The 20,000-nt window shown below is 38.7% G+C and overlaps 1 protein-coding gene across 2 annotated transcripts in view; it reads left to right on the top strand.

The window, feature by feature from the left end:
• Positions 1-20,000, top strand: part of LOC106871118 (alkyldihydroxyacetonephosphate synthase, peroxisomal) — an 89,682-nt gene that overhangs the window by 38,771 nt on the left and 30,911 nt on the right. For both annotated transcript variants that reach the window (XM_089364267.1, XM_014917430.3), the window contains exons 8-11: positions 514-594; positions 8,506-8,631; positions 11,252-11,360; positions 14,155-14,282. In XM_089364267.1, the coding sequence (XP_089220393.1) occupies positions 514-594; positions 8,506-8,631; positions 11,252-11,360; positions 14,155-14,282 (444 nt within the window). The remainder of the gene's footprint in view (positions 1-513; positions 595-8,505; positions 8,632-11,251; positions 11,361-14,154; positions 14,283-20,000) is intronic.

Here is a 20,000-nt window from a genome sequence, read left to right as displayed (position 1 = left end):
CCAGATCTGCTCAGTTTGAATATAAAGAAGGTACAATATTTAGGCTGAATATGGCTGGTTTAAATGCTGAAAGGTTAAACATCTATTAAAGTTATATGAAGTGAAGGGAGATGCTGATAAATAATCAGATGGAGAGATGTAAGAATGTTTATATTGAATAAAATGCAGACTGACCTTAATTTAACACTTCATCATTTAAACTGGCCATATCCAGCCTAAATATTCTACCTGTTTTATGTTCAAACTGTCCAGATCTGGCTTTTCACCCTACGGTATCACTTTACAAATAAACAATCACATCATTGAAATTTCAAAGTTATGAAATAATGCATGATTAATTTAAAATGATGTGAATACATAAGCATTATATTTGACAGAGGAATCTGAATGCCAAAAGGTTAAAGAATGGAGGAAAATGTTTTTAATTTTATATGATATTATTTAAATATTTAAATACTTATATTTCTGTCATGTTCACTTTGAGAAGGGAAACTAAATCACTTTTCTTTGCAGAATAAAATTTTGTGGATTGACGAGGAGAATCTAACAGTATGTGCTGAGAGTGGTATTGTTGGACAGGATTTGGAAAGAAGAGTGAGTTGACTTGAAATACTTTAATGAACTCTTTTATCATCATCATCATTGTCATCGTCATCATCATCATTTAATGTCCGCTTTCCATGCTGGTATGGGTTGAACGGTTTGACTGAGGACTAGAAAGCCAGGAGGCTGCACAAGGCTCCAATCTGATCTGGCAATGTTTCTACAGCTGGATGTTCTTCCTAATGCCAACCACTCTGAGAGTGTAGTGGGTGCTTTTTACGTGTCACTGGCATGGGGGCCAGTGAGGCGGCACTGGCATCGACAACATTCTAATGTTGTTTTTTTATGTGCCAGTCAGATGGCACTGGCATTGACCACACTCATGGTGCTTTTTACATGCTAACAGCATGGGAGCCAATCTGGCAGCACTGGCATTGACCACACTCAAATGGTGCTTTTTATGTGCCACCAACATGGGTATAGTCAGGCGGTACTGGCATTTGCCATGACACTGATTTCACTTGACTCAGCAGGTCTTCTCAAGCACAGCATATTGCTTGACGATTGAAGTGTATTCTTAAATGGGTCCAGTTATGCAACACTGGCATAGGCTACAGCTGCAATCTCACTTGGCTTGCTGGGTCTTCTCAAGCACAGCATATCTCCAAAGGTCTCGGTCACTTGTCATTGCCTCTGTGAAGCTCAACGTTTGAAGGTCGTGCTTCACCATCTCATCCCTGGTCTTCCTGGGTCTACCTCTTCCACAAGATCCCTCCTCTGTTAGGGTGTGACATTTCTTCACACAGCTGTCCTCATCTATATGTAACACATAACCATATCGGTGCAGTCATCTCTCTTGCACACCACATCTGATGCTTCTTATGTCCAAATTTTCTCTCAGAGTGCTTACATTCTGTCGTGTATGCACACTGACATTACACATCCAGCGGAGCATACTAGCCTATGCATGTCCTCAGCAGTCACAGCCCATGTTTTGCTGCTGTGTAGCATGGCTGTTCACATACCTGTCATACAGTCTACCTTTCACTCTGAGCGAGAGGCCCTTTGTTACCAGCAAAGGTTGGAGCTCTTTGAACTTTGCCTAGGCTATTCTTATTCTAGCAGCTACATTCTCAGAGCATCCACCCCCGCTACTGACTTGGTCACCTAGGTAACGGAAGCTATCAACTACTTCTAGTTTTTCCCCGTCATGTGATGAAAGCTGTTTTCTGCACATTTTCAGTGTTTATTGCCCCTGTGCATTTGCCATATACAAAAACTATCTTTCCAGTTAACCTTCCTTTGATATTGCTGCACCTCTTATGTGTCCATAGCTTGCACTGGGTACATCTTATGGAGTTTCTACCTACACCTTTTTTACAGATCGAGCAGGGCCATCTACCTGAAGGGATTTGTGGTTTGTCTGCCTTCCTACTTACTAAGACTTTGTTTCTTGCTAGATTGACTCTAAGGCCCTTTGATTCTAGACAATGCTTCCCCACCTGAAACTTCTCCTCTAGTTCTGGTAGTAACTTAGCTATTAGAGTTAGGTCATCAGCATAGAGGAGCTCCCAGGGGCATCCTGTCTTGAATTCTTCTTAGCCTGGAGGACTATGATGAATAAGCGGGAGCTAAGGACTGATCCTTGGTGGACCCTACTGACAGCATCCCTGTACATGGCTTGTACAGCTCTCATTAACCACTCATCTATCCCTAGTTTCTGCATTGATCATGAGATATGGGATTGGGGGACCTTGTCAAAGGCTTTCTCCATGTCAATGAAAGCCAAATACAGAGGTTTATCTTTGGCTAGGAATTTCTCCTGCAGCTGTCTTACCAGAAATATAGCATCAGTGGTGCTTCTCCCTGGCACAAACCAAAACTGCATCTCATCTAAACTAACTTTCTCCCTAATTAGTTGGGCTATGACCTTCTCTGTGACTTTCATCACCTGATCCAACAATTTGATACTTCTGTAATTATTCCTATCTAGTGAGTTACTTTTACCTTTGTAGCAGTTGACTATGGTGCTGCTACACCAGTCATTTGGTATGACTCCTTCATGTATCACCTGGTTGACTATATGGGTGACTAGACTATAGCCTACACTGCCAGATATTTTAAGCATCTCTGTGGTGATTCCTGATGGGCTGGGAGCTTTCCTTTGTTCATACCCTTAATTGCTTTATCTACCAAGGTACTGTCAATTCGGATAACTGGTCCCTCTGTTGGGTCAACATTTGGCAGACTCTTTCTCCCATTCATTCTCTTCATTAAAAACCTTTCATAATGGCATCTCAAAGTCTCTCTCTTTGCAGTATCATTAAATGCAAGTGAGCCATCATCCATGCGGACACATTTCTCTCCTATGACATTATGATTCTCTCTTACACACTGTCTTGCAACATGAAATACTTTGGTCCTCATGACACAGAACATTGGCAAATTTTTTTTATCTGCTTCCCCTCTGGCTAAGTAAACTTGTCTCCTAGCTTCCCTTCTGGCGATCTGATACATTTTCCTGCCACTACTGCTTTTCCAGTCCTTCCATGCCTGTTTCTTTTCCCTAATGACCCTGTCAACTACTAATTAACAAATAAATTGCATGCTTTCAAAGCAAAATATTCAACAAATATTTTGAGCAAAGCTTTATGTACTAATTAGACATGGTTATTCAACATGCTGCTTCTATTCATTAATCCCATGTATCAATATCATCTAAGGCTAGGAATATAAACGTTATATTAAATTTGTATCTTATTTGTTGCACATGATATTTCTAATATTAAACCAGACATTCACTTCTAAAATCACATCTATTACAAAGGCAGTAAATGTATGAATTCAGCTAGTGATGTATTGGAGAAGCTATCACTAGAAAATATATTTAGTTTTTTAACATAATCATGTAATAGGATTGGATAATGTTGTTGGTTCAGAAAAGTGCTAAAAGTTGATATTGCTAGGATTGATAAACTATTGAAGTAAAGAGGGTAAATCTAGAAGTATTGGGTAAAAGTTGTAAAGTTGGATCTGAAATTGAAGTTTTGACTAATGAGATGATTCTTATCTGAGCCTTAGATATTATATTGCAGACATATTCAACACATGCTAGCATAGAAAAAATATGGGATATAGCTTTAGCAAAAGATAATGTATTTACTGTTCCATAATAGACACAGTACAGTTCTGTATTGTAAACAAACTACAGTTTGTACAATAAATATGTATCCTTGGTAGTAATTTTTGTCAGCTCATATCTTCCCTTATAGTCAATTTACACTGTCTTGGGATTCTCTTGTCAAGTCACACTCTTGTTTTTAGTTGTTAGACTTCATGGTTGTAAATTCAAACATTGTTGCAGCTCACTGTATTTGTCTTGTATTGTCTCAATCTTCTTGACTTACAAAAATATTCCATTTTTATGTTACAGTTGTGTTGTTGACAAGAGAAAAGATCCATTTCTAAAAATGATCAGTCCAATAATATGCAAATCTTCAAAATCTCACTCGTTTTGCTGTAGGTACATGGACATAAAACTATAACTACCACAATAACAATTCATTTCCATTAGCATCAAAGACAAGCAACTGCAACTTGTATTAAATAACACGTTTAATTTTTAACTGAGGGACTGCCCACATCAGCGAAACAATTCTATAAGCGCTGTGTCCCACCCACGCATAACAAGAAAACTCCTCACACACCCTACCACAACAAACCAAACTACATCTCTACATCTTTTCTCTTCCTCTCATTTCCACTTCATGCTTTATGCCTACCATCCACTTCCCAATCCTGTCCTCTTGGCCCTGTCTCACTGTATCATTGCTATCCACTAACCCTTGACCTGTGTGTTCCACTCACATGTAACAAGAAAACTTTTCACACACCCTACCCCAACAAACCAATCTACATCTCTTCTCATCCTCACATCACCTCCTTCATGCACTATGCCTACCTCTCACTCTCCAATCCTGTCCTTACGGCTCTGTTTCTCTGTATCATTGTTATTTGGCACCCCCCAGCTCTATACATACTCAGGTTTTCACCACTCACTTTCCCTCTGTACCCTCTAATGACGCCACCATCTATATCTCTCTCTGCTTTTACTTGACCACCCCACTTATATTCTGATCCCAATCCCTTGTGAATATGCCTGGCATTTTACCATCTCTATCCTACTTTCTCCCACTCTCTCTCTCCTCCCGCACTTCCCTCAGGTTGGGTAATCATGCATCTCCTTTGCAGCAGCACACCTGTTTCTGTCTTCATTCCTGATCTCTCTCTCTCTCTCCAGTTGTGTAACCTTGTACCACCTCTATAGCAAGACACCTGTTTCTGTCTCACTATAACTTTTCATCCACCTCCTCTCTTAAAAGATTTTTGTCTTGCAAGTTACTTGGTGACCCTGCCAATGCAGGTGTCACTTAAAAACCATCCACTCCACACTGTAAATTGGTTGGCATTTGGAAGGGCATCCAGCTGTAAAACCTTTGCCAAAACTGACCTTGCCTGTACTTGTGCCACATAAAAACCACTAAGTCCACTCTGCTGGGTGGTTGGTGTTAGGAAGGGCATTCAGCTGTAAAAATCTTGCCAAAACAGTCACAGAAGTCTGGTGCAGGCTAATGCCTGGCTGGCTCCCGTCAAACCATCCCACCCATGCCAGCATGGAAGGTGGACGTTAAATGATGATGATGATGATGATGGTGATGATGAAATAACGATTTATTACTTTGTTGCTAATTGTGTTTTATATTCTGGACAAAGCACTAAATGTCTTTATCTTAACTAGGAGTAATAGATAAAATCTGAAAAAGAATTACTATAAATAAAGTTTATTTATATGTTTAAAACATGATCTTGCTGTTGAATAGAACTTAGGGAATATTCTCTGTAACATGAATCAAATTGATTGTGCTGTTTTGAATTTGTTAGAGTTTGCTTAATATGCTACTATGATACCAAGAAGAAACAACTTATAAACCTCCAACAAAGATGCTTTAATTTACCCAGGTGATCTAATTTACAGAATGGTGTTAATTTGACTGTTGAAAAAGTTATTGGTACACCCGCACAACAAAAATTTTAATATTTCCTTTACCTTTCACATCCCTAACAGCAACACTTCCTTGATACCACTTACTTTTCATACTTCCCTGAACCATTTCACTTGTTAGCCACCAACCATCTGTTAATATTTTCTTTCCACCCACACTTTCATTGATCACCCACTGAACCTCCAAATTATCCCTCCTCATCCATAACCATACATCTCTTATTCACCTCATGCACTATGCCTTGCCACTCTCTTCTCCACCTACTCCTGCAACCTATTCTAATGTCATCCATCTCACATCCTTCTCCTGTCTACTGTTTCATCACTACTATTCTACTGATTTGCACTGTCAGTCATCTCCTACTCATCCACTCACTTCTGGCCCCTTTGCTCCACTCATTTCCACCCATTTTGTACCTTGATGGCCCTGATACCTTATCATCATTTTTGTTTTGTTATTTTTTTTGCCCCACCTAATCACCCTGCCCTCTTCTAAAGTGTGAGTAGTCATGTAGCTCTTCTACAGCAAGAAACCTATTTTATTCTGACCCCTTTTTCTCAAGGGCATCCAGCTATAGAAACCATACCAAAGCAGACACTGGAGCACAATGCAGTGCTTGACCCCATTGGGTCATATCAAACCATCCCATGCTAGCTTGGAACATAGATGTTATATGATGATAGATAGTCTCATTGTGAAATACAACTTGGGGAATGTACCTCAAATTCTTAGCAGACTATATTTTAAGCATAAAATTTTCACAAACTGAATGTCAACTGATGTACCATTTGATGTTATACTTACAAGAATGAAATATTGTATGTCTTAACCAATACTTTACTCGTGTTGATTACTGCATTACATGTCAAACATTACTTTACTCATGTATTGTGTTGATAACGACTGATGCAAGTGAAATAATGATCACCTGAGTTGATCCGTATTTCACTTGTGTTGATTATTGAGACCCACTTATGTTTTGATCATTGCTTCAGTCACACATCAACCACTGGATTCATTCAGTCATGCCTTGGCCAAATGTTCTCTCATATGTTGATCAATACTACACTTATGTATTAACCAAGGCTTCATTCTTAATCAAATCACTCTTATTCTGCCACAAACTTTGTGGGGAAGGCATGTGGCTAAGTGGTTAGGGTATTCAGCTTATGATCATAAGGTTGTGAGTTTGACTCCTGGCGGTACATTGTGTCCTTGAGCAAGACACTTTATTTCACTTTGCTCCAGTCTACCCAGCTGGCAAAAATGAGTTGTATCTGTATTTCAAAGGGTGAGCCTTGTCACATTCTGTGTCACATTGAATCTCCCCAAGAACTACATTTAGAGTATGACACTTGCATATTAATTTCATGAGCAAGCTTTCTGTTGATTGGATCAGCTGGAACCCTCCTTGTCATAAGTGACAGAGTGCCAGTTACAATATTAAACTGAGTCACAAAGAGACCATTTCTATTAATGATCATTGTTGACTATTTTAATGTTGCTTATTATTGTTGAGTACTTTCATCATCTTCATCATCATCATCATCATTGTTTTCCATGCTGGCATTGGTTGGACAGTTTGACAGGAGCTGACCAGTCAGAAGACTGCACTATACTTCTGTGTCTGTTTTGGCATTGTTTTTATGGCTGGATGTCCTTTGGAACACCAACTACCCTGCAGAGTGGATTGAGCTTTTTACATGATACCAGAATAGGCGAGATGAGTTTTGGCATGGTTTTTACAGCTGGATGCCCTTCCAAACACCAACCACATTACAGTGTGGACTGGATGCTTTTTATGTGGCACCAGCACTGGCAGGGTCACCAAGTAACTTTTAATGTTGCTTATTATTGTTCATCATCATCATCATCATCGTTTAACGTCCGCTTTCCATGCTAGCATGGGTTGGACGATTTGACTGAGGACTGGTGAAACCGGATGGCAACACCAGGCTCCAGTCTGATTTGGCAGAGTTTCTACAGCTGGATGCCCTTCCTAACGCCAACCACTCAGAGAGTGTAGTGGGTGCTTTTACGTGTCACCCGCACGAAAACGGCCACGCTCGAAATGGTGTCTTTTATGTGCCACCCGCACAAGCCAGTCCAGGGGCACTGGCAACGATCTCGCTCGAAAATCCTACAGGAGCCAGTCAGGCGGTACTGGCAACGGCCACGCTCAAAATGGTGCATCTCATGTGCCACCCGCACAAGAACCAGTCCAGGGGCACTGGCAACGATCTTACTTGGCTTGCCGGGTCTTCTCACGCACAGCCCATTTCCAAAGGTCTCGGTCCGTAGTCATCGCCTCGGTGAGGCCCAATGTACGAAGGTCTTGCCTCACCACCTCAGCCCAGGTCTTCCTGGGCCTACCTCTTCCACGGGTTCCCTCAACTGTTAGGGTGTGGCACTTTTTCACGCAGCTATCCTCCTCCATTCTCACCACATGTCCATACCAGCGCAATCGTCTCTCTTGCACGCCACAACTGATGCTTCTAATGTTCAGCTTTTCTCTCAAGATACTTACACTCTGACGGGTATTCACATTGACATTACACATCCAACGGAGCATACTGGCTTCATTCCTTGCGAGCTTACGTATGTCCTCAGCAGTTACAGCCCATGTTTCACTGCCATGTAGCATGGTTGTTCGTACGCATGCGTCATACAGTCTGCCTTTTACTCTGAGTGAGAGTCCCTTTGTCGCCAGCAGGGGTAAGAGCTCTCTAAACTTTGCCCAGGCTATTCTTATTCTAGCAGCTACACTTTCAGCGCACCCACCCCCACTACTAACTTGGTCGCCCAGATAGCGGAAGCTATCGACTACCTCTAGTTTTTCACCCTGGAATGAGATAGAAGTTGTTTCCTGTTTGTTTAATATTGCTTATTATTATTTCAGTTGGCTGAGAAAGGTTATTGTACAGGCCATGAGCCTGACTCAATGGAGTTCAGTTCCTTAGGAGGCTGGATAGCCACCAGGGCATCTGGGATGAAGAAAAATATTTATGGAAATATAGAAGATTTGGTAAGTAAAATAAGAGTTTTTGTGAAAGTTTTAGGGTGGTATAGGCACAGGTGTAGCTGTGTGGTAAGAAGTTTGCTAAACAACCATATGGTTCTGGGTTCAGTCCCACAGCACGACACCTTGGGTAAGTGTCTTCTATTGTCTTGGGTTGACCAAAGCCTTGTGATTGGATTTGGCAGACAGAAACTGAAAGAAGTTCGTTTTATATATGTGTGTTTGTGTATTTACATCCATGTAACTTAGAGGTTTAGCAAAAGAAATTGATTCAATAAGCACCAGGCTTAAAAACAATAAGTACTGGGAGTGGGGGTGGGGTCGATTCATTTGACTAAAGATTCTTCAAAGCAGTGCCCCAGCATGGCCACAGTCTAATGATTGAGATGAGTAAAACATAAAAGAATCTCAGTTCAATCATCTTTGGTAAATAGATCTAAATCTTGTGAGAAATGACTCTTGTAATGATGTCTTGCCCAGAAAGCAGTTCATCTGCCATCTATGTTACTCTGCTGAATGGGTTATGAAACAGTTTATCAAGTGTTGTAGTTCATGGTACCATTATTATTTCTCTTTATTTTTATAAATGTTTATAAATGTAGTCAGATATGGTCTGGAGGTGTACATTGTTATTAACTGATCTCAGTAGTACATGCTGCACTTGGTCGTGCAGTGAAAGCATGCAATAAAAATAAGACTATTGAATTAAAGTAACAACAACAACAACAATACTTTCTACTGTAGGCACAAGGCCTGGAATTTGTGGGGAGGATGCTAGTTGATTAGATTGACTCAGTACTCATCTGGTATTTATTTTATTGATCCTGAAAAGATGAAAGGCAAAATCAACTTTGGCAGAATTTGAATGTAGAGAGCTGAATAATTATAATTATGATAAAACACATACAATATTTCCGAAAAGTGGTGCAATCGTGTAGAAGAAAAAGCTCTAAAGGAGTTTGGTAAACCTAAAATTCTACTGGGTTTTGACATAAATAGAATACTTGAACACAGTTGATCAGATATCATTATGCATGACATTAAAAAGAAAGAGATTGCTTCATAAAAGACTTAGTAATTCATTCAGACAAAGAAGTGTAAAAGATCCTGAACTACACTGAATTACAAGTAGAGATATCAAGGTAGGGGCAGTGTTCAGTAGTGAAAGTGCTTGTTGTACCAGTTATTATCAAAGCATGAGGTTCATTTTGAATTGTTGGGCATCAAGACAGATATAGGAGTGTTCCATAAACTTTTTTTCTTTGGAACAGATCATATTCTTGGGAAAGTACTTCTTCCAGTTTCAGGTTTTTTGTTAACACTTGGCAAGTTAGCATGAGGAAAAACAACACAGATCAGTATTTTATGTCCATACTGAGCAATGATATGATATGAAAGAGTAATAATAGTTTCAAATTTTGGCACAAGGCCAGCAATTTCGAAGGAATTTGGTAAGTTGATTACATCGACCCCAGTGTTAAACAGGTATTTATTTTATTGGCCCTGAAAGGTTGAAAGGCAAAGTTGATCTTGGTGCAATTTGAACTCAATGTAAAGACGGATGAGATGCTGCTAAGCATTTTGCCCAGCATGCTAACAATTCTGTCTGTTCACTGCCTTAAATGAAATAATAATAATAATAATAATAATAATAATAATAATAATAATGATGATGATTCTTCTTCTCCTCCCCTGTCCTTCTCCTTCACCACTTTGGCATAAAACTAGCAAAGTTGAGGGAAGAGGAAGCTGATTACATTGACCCCAGTGCTGAACTGATATTTATGTTATCAGCCTCCAAAAGGCAGTTGACCCCGTAGAATTTGAACTCAGAACGTAATGAGCTGGAAGAAGTACCATTAAGCATTATCTTATCTGATGTAATGATTCTCTCAGCTCACCATCTTAATTGTTTTAAATTTTGGCACAAAACAGCAATTTTTAGGAGAAGAGGGTTAGTTGATTATATTGACCCTAGAACTTAAATGGTACTTATTTTATGAACTCCAGAAGGATGAAAGGCAAAGCCAACTGCGGCATGATTTGAACTCGGAATGTGAAAAAAAGCAGAAGGAATGCTGCTAAGCATTTTGTCCAATATGTTAGTAATTCTGACAGCTCACCACTTTCAATAATTATAATAACCCTTTCTATTAAAAGCACAAGGCTTGAAATTTTGGGATAGGAGGCTAGTCAATTACATCAACCCCACTGGTCAACTGGTACTTATTTTATTGACCCTGAAAGGAAGAAAGGCAAAGTCATCCTTGGTGGAATTTAAACTCTGAAAGGCAAAGTCAACCTCGGAAAAATTTGAACTCAAAATGTTGCTAAGCATTTTGTCCACCATGCTAACAATTCTGCTAGCTAACTGCCTCCAGTAATAATAATAGTACTTTCTACTATAGGTACAAGGCCTGAAATTTTGCGGTTGGGGGCCAATTGATTACATCAACTCTAGTGCTCAATTGGTACTTATTTCATGAACCTCGAAAGGATGAAAGGCAAAGTTGATCTCAGTAAAATTTGAGCTCAGAATTGAAATATAGACAAAATGCTTAAAATCATTTTGTCTGGCATGTTAACAATTCTGAATCTAATGTTTTGCTTTATTTTCATACTCTAGCTTGTTCATGCAAAGTTTGTGACACCACGAGGAGTGTTGGAGAAGAACTGTCTAGTACCAAGAATATCAGCTGGGCCAGATATACATCATTTGATCCTTGGTTCAGAAGGTAAGTGAGTGAAAATAAGATAAATTTCTTTTGTCAAATTCTGTTAAAATAATCATAAAAATGAGAATACTGGACCAAATGTTTTACTACATTTAATTTCATTTCAATTATATTGTGAGCTAGAAGTTGATAAAAAAATAAAGTTGATGAATAAATGTTTCATTTTTTATGCCTCCTGGGTTGATCAGTAATGAATGAGTGTTACAGGTGAAATATCTAAGGATGAAACAAACTCAGAACTCAAATGCAGTCTCAGTTTGAGTAAATACTCTTGTGTGGTTATATTGTGTAGCATGTTGTGTTCTTGTTTGATTCTGTTGAGTGCAGCATAGTATGGCAGTCTGTGACTTTCAGTTTGGTTATGTTGTGTAGAGTGAAGGCTTATGGTCTAGCGGTTAGGGTATTTGGCTCACAATTATAAGATTGTGAGTTTGATCCCCAGCAGTGCATTGTGTCCTTGAGCAAGACATTTTATTTCATGTTGCTCCTGTCAACTCAGCTAGCAAAAATGAGTAGTACTCATATTTCAAAAGGCCAGTGTGTCACATTCTGTGTCATACTGAATCTACCTGAGAACTACATAGGAGGAATGGCAACAACATGCAACCCTGGAAAACTCCAGTGATGTCAAAGTGTTTCCATTTTTCTATCTTTGCACAGCAAATACTTCTAAAGGGTACGGAGTGCTCAGCCATTTACACATTAATTTTATGAGCAGGCTGTTTTGTTGAATGGATCAACTGGAACCCTCATCGTTGTTACTGACAGAGTGCATTATTTTGTTGCTTAGACGTTAGGGTATATTATATGATGTAAATCATGATAGTCTAGACATGTTACGAAGGGATACCCAAAAGAAACTGGAATTTTGCAATATTATTTTATTCACTTGTTTACACTTTTATTGCCTTCAAAATATTCTCCATTTGAAGCAATGCATTGGTCCAGGTGCCTTTTCCACTGTTTGAAGCAGTGCTGAAACTCTTGCAAAGTGATGCCTTTTGACGTCTCTGTCATTTTCTTCTGCACCTCTTATGCATCTGCAAATTCTGTGGCACCAGCTTTTGTCACCGGTGATGACCTTTGAAAAAAGTTCTGGATTAACTTCCGACTGTTCTTTCAGTTCATGACATGCATTCAGTTATAACTACTTTTGATCTTCCGTGAGCTAGCTTGGCACAAATTTTGCTGCAACTCTTTTCATTTGCAATTCCTTGCTCAAAATTTGTTGGCAGGAGCTCCAGGACACACCAGTCATATCAACAAGTTCATCAATTGTTCGGTGACAGTTCTCCAAGATCCATTCATAAATTTTCATGATGTTTTTATTCATTTGGGAAATTGACGGTCGTCCTCAATGAGGTTGATCTTCAAGTGATAAGTCACCTTTCCTAAAGCTTGGAAACCACTTGTAAACTTGTGTTTTGCTCATGACAGCATCCTTGTAAGCTGTTTGAAGCATGACAACTGTTTTGGCTGCTGTTTTCCCCAGTAGAAAACAGAATTTCACAGAAGCATGCTGTTCCTTCGTTTCAGCCATCGCAAAAATCAAACAGGGGAGAAGCACTGCAAAACAAAGATGTGCTATGTGGCAGTATGACTTTCACTGCCAGTCAGCAAACTGCTGCCTGAGGATCACATCAAGTGGCTTCTAGCAGCGGAAGCCTGAACTACCATGAGCTTGGTCCACTGAAAACATTTCCAGTTCCTTTTGGGTACCTCCTTGTATGCAATTGTTTGGCTATGGTGTGTGATGTGAAGTGATATAATGGGAATTATGTGTATTTTGTAAATGATATATTTTCTGTTGTTTAGCCCTCTGTCACCGCAGATTGAATGGGCCTATAATTAAAGGCATTCTAGTCAGGCTTTTGTATATCAGGGATTACAGTGTACCCTTCATTTTTTAAAAATAGTAGCGTGTAGTCTAAGGGAAATTTGGCTGCTGTTTCTAGCAGGCTGAACAACTGCATATCTAGTTATGTGTACTATATAATATAACGCCTGAACATAGTATGTAGTCTGGCAGTTTGGGTATGGTGTGTGCAATGTAGTGTCATAATTTCTATGTAGTGTGTGTGCTAAGCAATTTAAGTGTTTTTGCTGTTGTTTAACCCCGAGTAATACTTGATTAGGCACATCTATATTAAAAGATGTTACAGTCATAAACAACTTATATTTTTATATATTAGGGACTTCATTCTCTGGTATTATTCTCTTTTTAAGATGGTAGGGTGTGATATGAGGGAGATTTTGCTGCTCTCTGGATATGTAGTTGTGTGAAGCGTAGCATTCTGGGGACATATTCAATTTGATGTAAGATTTATGTGGAAGACAAATAATTTCACCAACAAAAGAAAGATTTATGCCCACTTAAGCGTGGATGTTCTGTTAGAACAAACTTTGCTGTGGTAGATACCTTGTGAGAAACTCTCGTATAGGCTTTTGGTGCAAGATGAATGCTTGTTTACATTGCTTGCGGGTAGATAAATCCCTACCAACTCTAGCACTGAGACCACCAGATTATGTGATTTTGATCTTCCTTGGTCTCATCGGTGATGGATGCTTGACTGCTAGAGACAGCAGCGACTCACCTCCCTTCCAGCGTATATAGAACATCAGTGCCAGAATAGGCGCTGATGTTGTGATTAGCCAATGAGCTTGTTAGAAAATATCTATTAGTGACAGAGGCAGTATTAAAGAAAGATTGTTGAATAATTTTTAATATAATCATTAAACTTTTAATATATTTATATGAATATATATTTATATATTTTGATTCTTTAACTGACAGGAACTATGGGGATAATCACTGAAGCTATTCTTAAAATTCGACCTTTGCCCCAGTGCAAGAAATATGGTTCTGTAGTTTTCCCAACCTTTGAAGATGGTGTTCACTGTCTGAGAGAGATTGCTAAACAAGTAAGTTGCATTTTAGGTTATTATCATTTCAAATCTGCTAGTTTTATTTGAATAGATTTCAGTGACAATCGCTATCGCCGGTATCAAACAGACTAGCTGTTACTACACTGTTTGATACCAGTAATAAGTATTACAGTAGCAGTCACTCTAGCTATCAGCACATGTTGGTTCATTGTTATTAATAAAGAGGAGGCGAAGTTATTATGTGATTTACTGGACCAATAACACTATATTATGTTATGATGTAGGAATGCTAAGCTGTGATATGTATAAATGCAATGTTATTACCAGTTCAAATATGCTTGTGGCATATTTGGACTGAAAAACAAGCCATTCACTGTATTTTGTCATGGAGAAAATTTTTCACTATTGACAATGGTGTAAATACATAGTGTTATTAGCCATCATACGGTGACTGAAATAACATAAGAGAATCATTCTCTCTCATAAGTTTGTAGTGCCCTCTACCCAGTGTCTGTGACTGAAGAGGAGACAACTACTCCAAAATGGTGCATCTCACTGTCTGGAAAGTGGGTGCTGCAAACTGATCTTGGCATATTTACACCATTGTCAACAGTGAATGGTTTGTTTGTTAGTCCAAATGTACCTGAAGCATATTTGAACTGGTAATAACATTGCACTATATTATGTGTTATGTATGTATTTGTGTGTGTGTGCGTGTGTGTGTGTGTGTGTGTGTGTGTGTGTGTGTGTATACACACAAACACACACAAAATGCTGAAGGACGACCTCAGGACACTGAACCTTTTAGAGGAGATGGCAAAAGACTGAGATATATGGTGCCTTGCTGTATTCAAGAAGACTTGTCCTCCGTGCCATGTAAGAAGCGCTTTTGCCAGTGCCACATTAAAAGCAGCCAGCACACACTGTAAAGTGGTTGGCATTTGGAAGGGCATCCAGCTGTAGAAACCAAGAAGTCAAATCAAACTAGAACCTGGTGCAGCTCTCTGCCTTGCCAGCTCTAGTCAAACTGTCCAACCCATGCCAGCATAGTAAAAAGACATTAAAGAATGATGATGATGATGATGATATATGTATACCATTGACATCATCATCATTGCTTTCCATGCTTTCACGAACCAGACAGAGTTTATTGAGGCAGATTTTCCGTGGCCAGATGCCCTTCCTATCACCAACACTCACCAGTTTTCAAGTAAGCTAATATTTTTCCATTGCCTGTCATGCTTTCACAGAATATTGGAAATGAATCACACTGCATGTATGACAGTGACATGCATTTCTTTCTGGTCTTCACAGATCCTCTGCATTCAGATACCATGTCTCACTACCATGTGGTATCTTGCAGTCTGATTTCACTCTGAGAGAGAAATTTTTAGTTACCAAGAGAAGTAATAGTTCTTTGAATGTTCTCCAGCCTATTCTTATTCTGGCTACTATTCTTTCAGAATATTCTCCACTATTAGTTAGGTCACCTAAGTAACGGAAGGTAGCAGCTACTTCCAAGGATCTTCTTGGGTATTTGAGATAATATATTTCCCAAGTATTCTTAGTGTTTGTTGCTTCTGTGCATCTGCCACATTCAGTTTGCTTTCTGTTAACTTGCCCATGCTTCCACTGTATCTCTGGAGTGTCCACAGTTTGCATTGGCTGCATCACATGCAATTCTTCCATATTCCTTATCTGTATATCGAGCAAGACCATTTCCTGTCTGTTTTCTTACATACTAATACTTAAGTCTTTTCTCAGTTAACTTTAAGGCCCTTTAAATTCCAAGTTTTGTTTTCTTATCTAGAATTTCTTCTCTAACTTTTACTACAGATTCAGCTGAGAGAATGAGGTCATCAACATGAAGGAGTTCCCACTGGCATCTGGTCTTAAACTCTTCGTTATGACCTGGAGGACTATGATAAATAAAAGGGCACTGTGAACTGAGCTCTGGTGAATCTACATACTAAATTCATAGCTGCACTTATTGCTAATTCTCACCTTGCTGATAGTATCTCTGTACATGTCTTATATCTCTCTCACAAGCCATTTGTCTACTCTTTGGTTCCTAAACAGCCACTAGATCATACAGCAAGGGAGCCTGCTCTTCAAGTTGACAAGCATACTCCACACTAAGTACTTCTCCTATAGTTGTCTCACTAGGAAGATGGCATCAGTAGTACTTCTTTCCGACACAAAACTGAAGTGCATCTCATTGAGGCTAAATCTGTTCTTAATCAATTAATAATAAGTTTTTCTGTAACTTTCATGACTTAGTCCAGCAATTTGCCAGGCATCTCTTTTACCCTTGTAATCGTTGAATATGGTATTGCTATGCCAGCTATTGTGTATGGTAATTTCCTGTATAATCTGATTGACTATGAGGTGATTAGTCTGTATACTACTTCATTAGACATTTTGAGTATCTCAGCAGTAATTCCTGATGGACCAGGAGCTTTCCCTATCTTCATATCCTTAATTGATTTATCTATCACACTGCTATTTACTCAAATGGCTGGTCCCTTATCTTGGGTCTATACTGAGAGGGCTGTTTTCCTCCCATGCATTTTCCATATTTAAAAGCCTTTTAGAGCATCACTTCTATATCTCTTTCTTTTCAGAATCAGTAAGTGCGGGTGTGGCATTATCTATCTGTGCACATGTGTAACCCACATTGTTTTGTTCCTCCCTGATACACTTCCTTACAACCCCAAAATACTTCATCCCCTTGATTCTTATGCTAAAGAACAATGAAAAATCTCTTACTTTCTACTTCTTCCCTTACTAAGCAGTACACCTGTTATCCACCCAACATGTGTGTGTATATGTGTGTATGTAGTATATAGTTATGAGCTACTAATAGTTTCTTACATTGAAGATATTATCTAGACTGGTTTTAAAACATGTCTAATGTCTCCAAGTAATCTTCAGACTCTGAGCACCTGGCATTTACAAGTTACAAATCAGGCAATAGAAGAAGAGAAGTCAGGATGAAGGTGGATGCAAAAAGTACCTTTCAGGTGAGATGACAAAGGACTGAGATGCCTGGTGCCTTGCTGTGTTCTACAGCAAAAGTGTTAAGACTGATCCTTCTGGTGGTGTAAAGCACTTGTGGCAGTGCCACATAAAAGCACCTGTGCAGTGCCACGTAAAAGTGCCCGTGTGGTGCCATGTAAAAGTGCTCATATGGTGCCATGTAAAAGCATCCCTGTGGTGCCATGTAAAACCACATGTGTGATGCCATTTAAAAGCAACCAGCACATTGTGTAAAGTGGCTGGTGTTAGGAAGGCATCCAACTGTAGAAACCATGCCAAATCAGACTGGAGTCTGGTGCAGCTCCTCAGCCTGTCAGCTCTGGTCAAACCACCCAACCAGCATGGACAATGGATGTTAAATGATGATAATGATATATACGTACATATTTGAGTCCCTTGTTCGATATGCCTTTGTCAAGTTTACATCTGTTCCCTTCCCTGTTTTTCATGCCTTCTCATCTCCTTAATATTCATCTCCCTATCACTCATCTTTCCAGTCATTTTCTCATCATTCATCCTCTCTCTTCTATTTACTGTATTATCATCATCATCATCATTTAAAAAAAAAAAGAATTGATGTAACTCTTCACAAAGATAAACAGTCAAGATGAAGAGTGCGATTCGATTGTAATAGATATTTTATTGGTTGAACGATATTCCAACAGTAAGTCTGTCTTTGTCAAGTTCAAAATAAGACGTGATAAAAATTCAAAATTACAGAAATTTAAATGTAAAGTATGAACGAGAGCAACCAGTGTCCACATGTTGATGGAATGACACGATCAGTCTTTAAGTTTCAATTTTATAACAGGCGAAAAAAAAAAGACAGAAAAAAGAAGACAGCAAAAAAAGAGAGACAAAAAAGAGGAAAGAAAATAAAGAAAAAGAAGAATATTTAATCAAACAGTTTTGTATAAATTTGATGATATTCTCCTGTTATTTTATTCTTTCCTCCAGGGCGTGATGTTAATAACCTGCAAACATATTTCTCATCATGCATGAAAGTGAAGCAGATTCAGAATATTTTCTAATATATGCACTTTCAAGTCTTTTTCAAAATTGCATCCACTTGAAACGAAATGTTTGGCAAGTTCTGTCGATCTACTGTTATTGTGCCTGATGTCAAATCTGTGCCCATTAAACCTTTTGTTTAATTGTTCTGTTGTACAACCAACATAAATCAAGTTATGTTTCATGCATTCTGCAGCGTACACCAAATGGGAATCTTTACATGTTCCACCTTCTGTATAAATCATAACACTTCTGTTATGATTTCTGATGGAATTCACTTGACTCATGTTGTTGCACAATGAACAGGGCTTACCTCTCTTGTGGCTGTTCTTCAAGGTACAGCGTGCAGATACTCCAATGTTTGTTTTCTTGGAGTCAGAAATAGAGGTCAATAATTCTCTTATATTCTTATTCCATCTAAAGGCTACAATGGGCGGCTGAGGAAATATCTGTTTGAAACGAGGATATTTTTTCACCACATGCTGGTAACTTTCATGCAACACTTTTGAAATGCCAGCAAAATTTCGGTGCCAGTTAATCACTAAAGGAATTCTGTCATCTCTTGTATTGTGTTTGCTAAAATTATGCGTGAAGGTTTAACTATCTTTGCTAATTTTAGCTATCTCATTTGCTATTTCCTTTAATTGTGATTCACTGTAGCTGCATTTGACATAAACAGTAGTTCGACAGAACTTGCCGAACATTTCGTTTCAAGTGGCTGCAATTTTGAAAAAGACTTGAAAGTGCATATATTAGAAAATATTCTGAATCTGCTTCACTTTCACTTCTCAGAATGCATGATGAGAAATATGTTTGCGGGTTATTAACATCACGCCCTGGAGGAAAGAATAAAATGACAGGAGAATATCATCAAATTTATACAAAACTGTTTGATTAAATATTCTTCTTTTTTTCTATTTTCTTTCCTCTTTTTTTCTGTCTTTTTTTGCTGTTTTCTTTTTTCTGTCTTTTTCTTTTCACCTGTTATAAAATTGAAACTTAAAGACTGATGATGTTATTCCATTGACGTGTGGACACTGGTTGCTCTCATTCATACTTTACATTTAAATTTCTATAATTTTGAATTTTTATCACGTCTTATTTTGAACTTGACAAAGATAGACTTACTGTTGGAATATCGTTCAACCAATAAAATATCTATTACAATTGAATCATGCTCTTTGTCTTGACTACTACTATCGTCGTCATCATCATCATCATCATCATCATCATCATCATCATTATTCATTGAATTAGAGAGCAGTGCATATCATCAAAGTGACACTAGTGTAAAATATACGAAGCCCAGTATACCCATCATGGTTACCCGTCTGATAAGGGTACACCAGGTATGTGTGTCACAACCATATGTGCACAATATGGTGATCTCATATCAAGACAAACAGTGCATGACCTTGCAGGTAGGGCCCAGTTAGAATTTTCTTCAGGTTGAGTAGCCCATCCCGTTCAAAAGGTTCCTGAATAAGGGTCGTTTAAGGATGTTGAACGAAACACCCATGTTTCCAGAGGTGAATTATCCAAACCCCAAAGAATTCCTCTCAACACATGGCTATGATGCTCCCCCACTACTTCTGCACATATCGTCAGCCAACAAGGGACATGCTCAACTGGTTAAGGTCAAACAACTGACAAGCAAATCTGTGGTATTGAGCAGAATATTTGCTGTAACCCATCTTTTTATAC

Source organism: Octopus bimaculoides, chromosome 16 (assembly GCF_046866305.1).
Source record: "Octopus bimaculoides isolate indiv1 chromosome 16, ASM4686630v1, whole genome shotgun sequence".
In the NCBI taxonomy this organism is placed as follows: Eukaryota; Metazoa; Mollusca; class Cephalopoda; order Octopoda; family Octopodidae; genus Octopus; species Octopus bimaculoides.
The sequence above is the reverse complement of the archived record's forward strand: the minus strand, read 5'-3'. Positions and strand labels throughout refer to the sequence as shown.